Here is a 10921-nt window from a genome sequence, read left to right as displayed (position 1 = left end):
TATCTCATTTCACAGCAAGACCTTCATAGTCTGCAAGGACAAAAAGGTAAACTGGAAGCCCAACAAGATGCAGAGCTTACGGCTCTCCGCAAACAATTGGACGAAAAACAAAGAGCGCAAGAAGATATGGAGAAAAAGCTTAAAAAACGCAAGGAACGTTTGGATCAAATGGAGCAACAACTTAAACAGGTCTTTTTTTCCTTTCTGAAAAAGAAATGTACATCTTTCGTTCTTTTTATTTTAAATCAAAACTTTTTTTCAATCGTTTGAAATCATTATGATGTAATTACACCGAAGAGCCATTACATTATAACCACCCTGCTCATAGCATGTAGGACCACCTTTAGCCCTCAAAACTGCTAGCACCCGCTGTGGCATTGATTCCACAAGGTGTTGATAGTAAGTCTGAGGTATCTGGTACCAAGCGCTCACCAACTGGTCCTGTAATTCCCTCACATTGCGAGGGGGTAGCGTGGCAGCACGAATTCGGTTTTCCAAGTAGGACCACAAATGCTCTATTGGATTAAGGTCATATCCAAGACATGACTTGAAAGTCACAGGGATGTTCCTCGACGATTCGACCCTTATGACATGGTGCATTATCCTGTTGGTAAACACCATCCCCCGCAGGAAAAACTGTTGCCATGAATGGGTGAACCTGGTCTGCAACTTTGTTCCAGTAGCTTACAGACGTCATGGATTGTTCTATGAGGATTATGGGTCCTAATGTGCCCCATGAAAACATTGTTCCTGGGCGAGAAACCATGAAAACCTGGGCGAGCCCATTGTTACAGATGGAGGGTGGTCATAATGTAATTGCTCTTCAGTGTACATTACTAACTGCAGTGTATGCAGTTCTTATAACGTACTTTTTAAATGTACTTTTCAACATAGAAAAAATAATTTTTTTGTACTTTACAATATAGAAGAAAAATATAACAATTTTATAAAAAAATTCTTTTACATTTTGTTCTGTTCCCAACTAGGCGGAGGCTACGAAAGGACATGCGCCACCAGGGCAAATGGCTGACTTGCAACGAAAGAATGTTGAATTGCAAAAAGAACTAACAACTCTAAGGGAAGAATCCAACAGGTCACAGACAGAATTAGCCCGATTACTCCAAATCATGTCCACCTCGGAGGAGGAAAAATTCGCCTTGAATCAACAGATTAGCAATTTGCAGCAGTAAGTAAAAAATAAAAATTTTTAACGGTTGTCTCAAAAAGGGAAAAGAAATGAAGAAAAACGGAAAAGAGCGAAATTCACGTAGGAAACTAGCTATATATCACCGGAATTTCAAAATTAGTAACTTAAGTTCGTCAACAAAAGGCAGTGATTACCTTAGTTGCCTTATGTGTTGTTAAATTATGTAACTAATTTTAAAATTTAGTAAGAACTAATTCGTTTGGCTTTTGTCAACAAAAGGCACTGCTTACTAAAAGGCTATACTACACAATGTGTTCTACAACATGCCAGAGCACCCAAATTTCAAAATTAGTAACTAAGTTCGTCAACAAAAGGCAGTGATTATCTTAGTTGCCCTATGCGTTGCTAAATTCTGCAACTAATTTTAAAATTTGGTAAGAATTAATTCGTTTGGCTTTTGCCAACAAAAGACACTGCTTACTAAAAGTTTATACTTCACAATGTGTTCTATAACATGTCAGACTATTCCAAATGAAATTAATTTTACCTTCTGACAATGCCACGCTGTACTGAAAATGGTGGCTACATTAAAAACAATGTTTTGTAGTTTTACTTAGCTAGTATGAGCATCTAAAGATGAATTTCGTAATTAATTTTAAAACTTAGTGAGTATAAATTTATTGATTATTATTTTCTGTGCAGCAAATTTTGTATTTTTGTATCCTTTGAGCTTTCTTTCAAATCATTAGTTATTTTTGTAGTTCTCTGCTAAAGACAAATGTTGATGTGAATAAAGAATAGTACACAATTAGAGAATTATGTTACGCGTGTTGAATAGCCTAGTGTTAATAATCAGTTATGTGCTACAGAATTGGATACCTGCAAGTGACGTCATGTTAGGTAAATGTTGGCATCTGTCGATTCAGAAGCCAATTAGGTTCAACAGACATGTACGACGTCGTTATAGATATCCAATTAAATCTGATTTAAATCACGTGGTTAGGCGTAATCACTTCACTTCTTCTCAAGTTGCAAGTACCCAATTTAAACACTTTCTTTTTTGAAATATAATTTTGTTTCCAATGATGTAATGAGAGTATGCTCAAACCACAAAGTTTTATATTTTTACTTTGTAAATATTTTTTGTGAAAGACAAACAGATAAAATATTTGTTTTCCTTTTTAAAAAAATGTATTCAATCTTAAAACCTGCTTCTGTTTCTGTCTTTACAAAAAGTGCGACTTTTACACCTTGACATGAAGTAACTTGATTCTTTAAATGCACTTTTCAGTAAATCTTTTCACGTGATTCATGCTAATCTTTTCATGTTTTGAGTTAATCATTTCCTGTAATTGCAATAATTGAAAAATAGCTCTGAAGAGAAAAAAAAAACAAATTATTAGTTTAAATTAAAAACATATCTGATATGAAAAACATGTTGAATATATACTCGCATTATTGTAATATCAAAATGATTTATAAAACATTGTATTTTAATCATGTAAATTAATATAGTTTGGTTCTATTTCCCAGAATTATAGTTCTTTTCACCAGAAATGCAATTACTATACAGTACGGTAATTTCACCAGAATTTTTTTTCTCCGTTCAGGAAATCATGTTAACTAATCCCTGTACACTAATCTCTGCTAATCCCTGAATTTTTTGAAAAGCAAATCAGATAAAAATGTCTAATAGAAGTCACAGGAAATACTGAGATGACGCGTGAGAGAGCCTGTCAAAAATCACGTGATTTTGTGACGAAATTGTTCTCAAAATTAACGAAATATGGCTCAAAAATTACTGATTCGTCTAATATGGAGAGATTTTTCTATTGCAAGTGTAAGGGATTAATAGTGTGAAACAAGTTGATGTGAAATTATATCAATTATTTAATGTTCAAAATCAAACCATATCTTTAATCACTTATCTAAGCAAATCATAAATTATTTCTCCAGAGCTATGAGAGAGAAAGATAACCAGTTAGGAGGTATGAGAAAAGGAAGTCAGCAAGGAGGCTCTCAAACATTACCAATGCCTCTCCGACGTTCAGAACCAGACAAGCAAGATCCATCGAAGCAAGCTCAACCAGTGAGTAACGATAAAGTTGAATTTATTCTATTATGTCTACTTTCATTTCAATCTTACCCTCTTAAAACTACAATTTGGGACATATAAAAGAGTGTTTCATATGTGATATATAATTTAAAAGTTGAGTTTAAGAGGTAAGAAAAACAAATTCAATTTTTAATCTCTAACAGTAACATTTTTCAGTTGAAAGAGAAATTCGAAGTTCTTAAGACAATAAAGCCCAACTCTCAAGTCATTTTCAAATTATTCAATACAATTTCGTTAAAAAAATACTTACATGTTTTGATTCCCATTCATAGAATAAAATATTTAGTTTCCAAAATTTTAGTTCATAAGATAATAATGATGAAAATGAAAGAAAAATAGACAAATTTTAATTAAAATAAAAATATTCTATTAAAAATGAAAATCTCTGAGAATACTTTTAAGACCATTAATGACACAAATTAAATTATTTATTTAATAAAAAATCATAACTGAAAGTTTTTTTGCTTCAATGGTACAATTTATATTCTTAATACTTAAAGAGTTTAATCAGTATTCGAAAAGTAATAAGCGCAACAAAATGTAGACATAATTCAACCTCATGACATTTACAAAATTAACTCCATTTACAAATTAACTCCTTATTTTTGAACTGTATATATATAGAAATAGTTGGACTCTATTTCTGTTATTTCCGTTGATCTGTCATTTATTTCAATTGAAAGATTTCATTTTCTTTTAAATGTGAAATTTCATTTTGCAGTTTAAATATATTATTTTAAAATTGTATACAAAATGCCAGTTTCATGGTGTAACATTATTTCAACGCATTTGTCCTTATAATTAGAATTCAAAGTTTAATAAACATAAAAAATATCTATTCGAAGAGTTCAATTCAAATTTGAATAATGTTTAATGCATGGAAGAAAAAACAAATTATAACTAGTTATTTTATTTAAGAAAATAAAATAAATTTTATTAAAAAGTATTAACACTTTATTTTTAATCCAAAATTTTAAGTTTAATTCTTCGAATAAATACTTTTATAGTAGTGAAACTTACAATTCTGGTCCTGGTATTAAATGCGTTGTCATAATGTTGCGTACAAGGAAACTGACATTTTGAATAGCATTTTAAACAAATGTATTTTAATTCTATAACTAAGATGGACTTTTTCTAAGAAATTCAAAAAGATTGTTTTAGCAAAAACACGAATCCCAACTACCCCTTTCTGTTCTGTAAGAAAGTGAGAATCTTGGATTAAAAATTCTATGAATTTGAAGATCATTATGTTTTGGCACATTTATTGCTTTAAAATACTAGCTAGACAACTTAAAAAAGCTAAACTAAATTGCTATGTCAGTTTTTTAAAACTTTTTGATAATTAAAATAGTTTTTATATTTCCTGTTCTTTCTCCCATTCATAGGGCCAAGGACCAGCCAGTTTCTTCTCCAGCTTCTTCTGATGCGTCTTGAGTTGCTATTTGCACAATGGACCATACTACTTAGTTCCAGCGAACATTATTTTTGATTCAAACTATGGTTATACTGCCATGTGAACAGTAGAGGTTATCACTTTGTGCCCCTGTTCTATGTTTTTACTTCTTTGTTAAGAAAAAGAAAACAAAAATATATCACAGCAAATGAAATGCCGTATGTTGGTTGTCAAATATAATCGGTGCCTTCTATTACAAGATATCTTAGACGATGGATTCTGTGCACGTCCCCCCTCCATTCTGTTCCTGAAAGAAAAAAAGAAAAAAGAACGTTATTTCATTCTCAGCACAGCTACACCCCCGTCTATCGATCGATTTTCGACTTTTCCTGCCTCTTATTTTTTTCTGTTTTCTTCTCTGCACTGAATGTTCTGTGTCTAGAGGTTTTTGAGTAACCGTTTCCTGACTGTCCGTACCATGTCATTCTTCTAAATGTGTGCCAACTATTATTTTTTTATTCTTTCGTTCGTTTTTTGTGCCAGACTTTTCCAGCTGAGCCCCTTTCACAAAACCAGCTGCCGTTCCTAATAGTATTCGAAAAACAGTAGACATCCACATCTGTTGCCATTTGAAAATGATGCTATTCTATATGGTAAGTGTGAGCTTCTTTCTTCATTTAAGAACAGTGAACCTTTAAGTTTGATATAATAAAGCTTTTGCTTTTATTTAAACACTTACAGAATTTTATAGTAAAATGAATTGTATATATTGATTGGTTTAGTTTGATAAATAAAATTACTTAAAAACTGCAACAACAAAAATTTATGTGGTTGAGTTTCTTTTTTCATTAAAGAACAGTGGACCTTTAAGTTAGATATAATAAAGCTTTTTTTTTTAAACAGCTATAGAATTTTATAGTAAAGTAAACTGTATAAATTGATTGGCTTAGTTAGATAAATAAAATTACTTGAAAACAGTAAAAAAAATTATATGGTTGAGTTTCTTTTTTCAATAAGGAACAGTCGACCTTTAAGTTAGGTATAATAAAGCTTTTTTTTATTTAAACAGCTATAGAATTTTATACTAAAGTAAATTGTATAAATTGATTGGTTTAGTTTGATAAATAAAATTACTTGAAAACAGTAAAAAAATTATATGGTTTTCTCGAAAAAGTAAGAAATAAGAATCAAGTTGATATAGTCTCAATCGTCATCGGCATCATATCGGCAAATTAAATTATTATTCAGTAATTTATTTCCTTGTAAAGTACGAAGTGTAGTTTTTATATGCTTTTAAACAGTTAAATAAACTAAAACGTAAAATTTATGGAATTTAATCAATATAAATTTTATCAGTATCATTCACGTACCTCTTTTATTTGGTTTTCATGTCTTTCTAAAACCTATTCTACATCTTCGATGGCTTAAAATTAAAATCTAGCAATGCTTTTTAACTTAGCATTAGTATAGAAGCTAAATGGTGTGTAATGTTAAGTCAAAGAGCTACAAATCTTTTATTTTTAAAAATTTTAATTGAAAAATTTATTGTAGAGGTAAACTTTATTCAAAATCAGGAAACTATCAGATTTTTAATGAATATTGGATTTCCTTATTAATTTATTTACTGTAGTTTTTTCAACCATATTACATTTAATTTAAAATGCTAAGTGATATTCAATGTGCGCAATAATAAAAGTTGAATTTGTTTGATATTTATTGATCTTAGAAGAAAGTTTTGAAGATTGCTAGCATAACGTTAAAAATTGGAGATTTATGGATTTCTAAAGTTAAATTTTATATTTAAACATCGACACTGAAGCAAAACATTGAAAACTGGATAGGAAAAACACCACAAAAGAGTGTTGTGAAGTATATAAATTTGAACCTAAAGCAGCCATTAAGAAAGTGGAAGTCAAAAGTTTTAAACTATGTCAGTAGTTCTATCCGTTGAATGAAAGAAATTTTTCAATTTTTCTTCAATGTATCGAAACTTGTATGCAATTTTAACTATCGAAATAAAATGTTTTGTAAACATTGCTCCTCTTTTACCTTTTTCTTTTCTTAGAAGTGAAAACTGAAACAAGTTCGTAAAGAATAAAATAAATTACACAAACATTATATATATATATATATATATATATATATATATATATATATATATATATATATATATATATATATATATATATATATATATATATATATATATATATATATATATATACAACTTTTGAGTAAGATGCTAATAGTTAATTTTTCTATTTATTAAGGCGAAATAATTCATATCGTCATTTATAATATTTTGAAGAGTAATTTTGCAGAAATGATTAAAAATAAAATTCATTAACTTATTATTAACGTTCATTAGTTTATTATTAACGTTCATTAATTTATTATTAACATTAATTCATAAATTTTTTTTTATAGAATCAATCAAAAAAGTAGCTTTAAATCAATAATAAATAAATTAGAATTTAGGTTACGTCGTTTGCGATTTTAGAATTTGTTACTAATTTAGAATATAAAGAGGGCAAATATAAAAGCAATACATTTTCCTGCGTATCTTATGATATGGATTTGTATCTAACATAGACAGTTTCGACAAGAAGCTTTAAAATATTTCGAAATTAGGATTTATAAATAGGAAAGATAGCGGAATTGGTTAATACACTTGGCGAAGTTTCTCTCAAATCTCGCTTCATTTTTATTTAAACGATTAAACAAATAAAATAAAAAAACTTGCTGAGTTAATTAAATTTGAAAGTCATTAAGCAGTATCATTTGAAGAAGTCACCATGGTAGCTCTATTTAGTTAGATAAGGTTTCGTGTTTTTACCTAGTCTAGAGACACGAAACTCTGTTAATGGTGCAAATTATTGATCAACAAGTTTAGTACATTAAATATTAAAAGCTAGTTGCATTTTCAATTTATTGTTAAGATTTTTTAGAGAAATAACATTTCAATGAGAAAACTAATGTTTTATCAAAAATTTTAATGTTCATTTAGCTTGCAATTATATAAATAATTTGATAAAAGTTAAAATAATTTTTAAAGTCTAATTATTTCACAAAATATATCGATATCTAAGCATTATTTCTTGCATATAATAAATGCTTTGAAGAAGTAAAGATTAATTTTAAAAACAATAATTTTGAGACGTTGTATAAAGATTAAAGATTGTTGTACATAAAGTTTGAAAACACAGTGTGAATAAACAGACCACCAGGTTTTTCATTAAAACCCAGGTTTTATTGAATTTTTGTTGAAAATTCTGAAATGTTTTTTTTTGAGGGGTAGGGGGTTTCAAAAACATATCTAATTTTTCATGTATATTTCTCGACATGCATCATTCAATACATATCATTCTATATTTTTTAGTAAGATTAGACAAAGGAATTTTTTTTAGCCTGCATACTATTTGATTTTTAGCAACTATTTACCAACTGTGCCGTTGTTTAAGCAATAAAATACAGTTATTTTCTTTGAATTCATTAGGAAAATGTCATACTTATTTACTGCTTATAGATAGAATTTATCAACAAATATAACTTTTTCTATTTAAGTTCAATTTCAAAACTTATAGTCAGCAATTGAATTAATATGAAATAATAATAATATTCTTTTTGAGTTCATATAAAGTGATAAAATAGTTGAATTAATATAAAATGATTCGAATTTTATTTAAGTTGCATTAATTAGTAGGCCATGAAATTTTCAAAAGAAAACCCTTTGCAAAAATGTGAGTTTTTTTTATTTTTTATCTGGACCCATTTCGGCTAATTTTGGTTGTTAATGACCTACTATCTACAAAGAAATTTTTGTTTCTTTTCTCTTTTTTAAGTTTTGACTCTTAGCTAATTATAGTTTGATGTACAGCTGTCATAGCTCTCTCTCTCTAACTACATTAGATGCAGGAGTTTTTTAACTGGATCTAATTAATTTGAAAAAATAAGAACTACACATCTCAATACAAACTTATAGTTTTACGTTCGCTATCAAAATTTGTTTTTCATCATTATTATGCTTGTTTAGATCTTTCATAATTTGTGAGAAGTAAATATAATAAAAAATCCCACCAAAATCAAATAAAGAATCAGCTGATATATTGCTGACACACCTAATGAACTAATTAGAAAGCTTGGTAAATTTGGGCCAAAGTGCGTCTAGTAATCAGCTAAATGATAAGAACCATACAAATAATGTATGAAACTGATATAATTTTTAACGTACAATATTAATCACCATCAAGTATAGCGTGTAAGAGCCGCGATGGCTCAGAGGATAGAGCATTCGCCTTCCAATGCGGCGAACCGGGTTCGAATCCCAGTCGATGCGAATTCCGCATCCGGCTTGTACCAACCACAGTGTTGACGTAAAATATCCTCAGTGGTAGACGGATCATGGGTTACAGTCCCCTTACCGTCAGGCTAACAGTGAGAGGTTCTCGTGGTCTTCCTCTCCATGTAACGCAAATGCGGGTCAGCTGTAGCAAAAAGTCCTCCTCGAAGGCAAAATTTCTCCCAATACTCGATCCAGAAGTTCCCTTGTCTTCTAGATTGGGTTCTAGATTGGGAAAATTAATAGTCGTAAACCCATAAAATTGGGTCGGCTGTTCAACGACGGTTATAAAAGAAAAACAATGTATAAAACTGATATAATTTTTAACTTACAATATTAGTTACCAACAAGTATAGGGTGTAATTATTCGTTTGTTCTTTTACAGGAAAACTCTGGCTGAATGCATGCCGCTTCACCAGGATTTGTACTTTAGTAAGTTGTGTAAAAATTTTAGGAAATAAAATTATAATTGCATTTAATTCTGCCCAAATGACAAATAACCTTCAGGAGAGCTGTACACTTCTTCAAGATGATCTACTTATATCTTTAAATTACTTGATGAAAATAAATTACTATAGTTATAAAATAATTATAAATAATGTGTGTATTGTATCAACATTTGAATCAAAATGTGTCATTTTCAAAGTAATTGTTATTAACCAGTGTATTTTCTCCTTTAAAAATCATCCAACTTAATTTTCATATAATAATTAATTTTCACAATTATTAAATTTAGATTTTTATTTCGGAAATTATATGAAGCTTAGCAAGAATTTTATTTAGAGTAATATTATATAACATTGTAAAAATAATACGATTTGAGACTAGTTAATTGAAAAAGTTCATACCTTAATATCACGTATTATCTATTTATCATTTCCCACTCGATGTTTTTAAAAAATTCATACTATTTTGTTATGTGTTCAGAAACCCTTTTAAAAGGTATCTTTCTTAATTATGTATATTAAGTTCAATATCTGTTCAAACTAACGTTCTTTTTAAATAAAAATGTAGAGATATTAAATAAATTTTGTATGAATATATCACAAAAGAGACACACACAATAAAAAATTACATAAGCACCGATATTTCTTTTAAATAGTTTGTATTATCAAATATCCTTTATAAAATTTTCTCTAACAAGGTGACTAAGTCTCTATTTTTTCAATTTCTTATAGTTTAAATTTTTCTACCTTATTTAATTGATATTCTTTTAAAATTATTTCATACGTCAAACTAAAATGATGAGAGTAATAACATATCTAAATAAATTCATTTTTAAGATCGTAAGAAAAACTGTTTTTAAATTTCAGATTTTTACAAAGGTTCAGTGAAGGTTTAATAATTTTACTTTCTAATTTGAAATCAGAAGGTATTGTATTTAATAAGTATATTATGAAACTAACATTGAGATCTTTTCTCGCTTGAGTTAGTTTGTAACTAAATATAATAGTTTTTTTGCAACTAAACTCATATGGTAAATGTATGTTTAGCTTTTCCATTTGAAACAAATATTTTTGTTGCTTAAAAATGTTATTTTTTTATTATTGTTGATTGTTAAATAATATATAATAATGATATCGAATGTATCAAATGTAGTTAAAGTTTTATTTGTAGCTTTGTTTGAATCGAACCAATTATAAAATCATTTTAAATCGTTGATTATGATTGCATTAACGATTTCATTCGCTTTTCTCAAATGAATTCATTTGAAATTGTTTCGACTTTGTACATTCTTGATACTTTACCTGAAATACTTTACCATTCCACTTGATTGTATTTTATTTTGAATTTGTGTTTTTTTTCTGTTTGTACTTTAAATTTAGCTTTACATTCGATAACCATGATGAAAAAAATAAATAAATTCAGTATGTATATTTTTTTCAGTTATGGAGAATACGATCACCGTCATGTTTATGATGTTAG

The 10921-nt window shown here is 28.5% G+C and overlaps 1 protein-coding gene across 2 annotated transcripts in view; it reads left to right on the top strand.

The window, feature by feature from the left end:
- The window catches only part of LOC107455932 (ELKS/RAB6-interacting/CAST family member bruchpilot), an 88284-nt gene extending 78218 nt beyond the window's left edge, over nucleotides 1–10066 (top strand). For both annotated transcript variants that reach the window (XM_087167823.1, XM_087167822.1), the window contains exons 10-14: nucleotides 16–189; nucleotides 987–1186; nucleotides 3104–3236; nucleotides 4649–5309; nucleotides 9381–10066. In XM_087167823.1, the coding sequence (XP_087023949.1) occupies nucleotides 16–189; nucleotides 987–1186; nucleotides 3104–3236; nucleotides 4649–4687 (546 nt within the window). In that variant the 3' untranslated portion in view covers nucleotides 4688–5309; nucleotides 9381–10066. The remainder of the gene's footprint in view (nucleotides 1–15; nucleotides 190–986; nucleotides 1187–3103; nucleotides 3237–4648; nucleotides 5310–9380) is intronic.
- Nucleotides 10067–10921: the final 855 nt, after the last annotated feature.

The sequence above is a fragment of the Parasteatoda tepidariorum genome, chromosome 1, assembly GCF_982258835.1.
Source record: "Parasteatoda tepidariorum strain Cologne lab strain chromosome 1, Ptep-v5.0, whole genome shotgun sequence".
In the NCBI taxonomy this organism is placed as follows: domain Eukaryota; kingdom Metazoa; phylum Arthropoda; class Arachnida; order Araneae; family Theridiidae; genus Parasteatoda; species Parasteatoda tepidariorum.
This window is presented reverse-complemented; position numbering and strand designations above follow the sequence as displayed.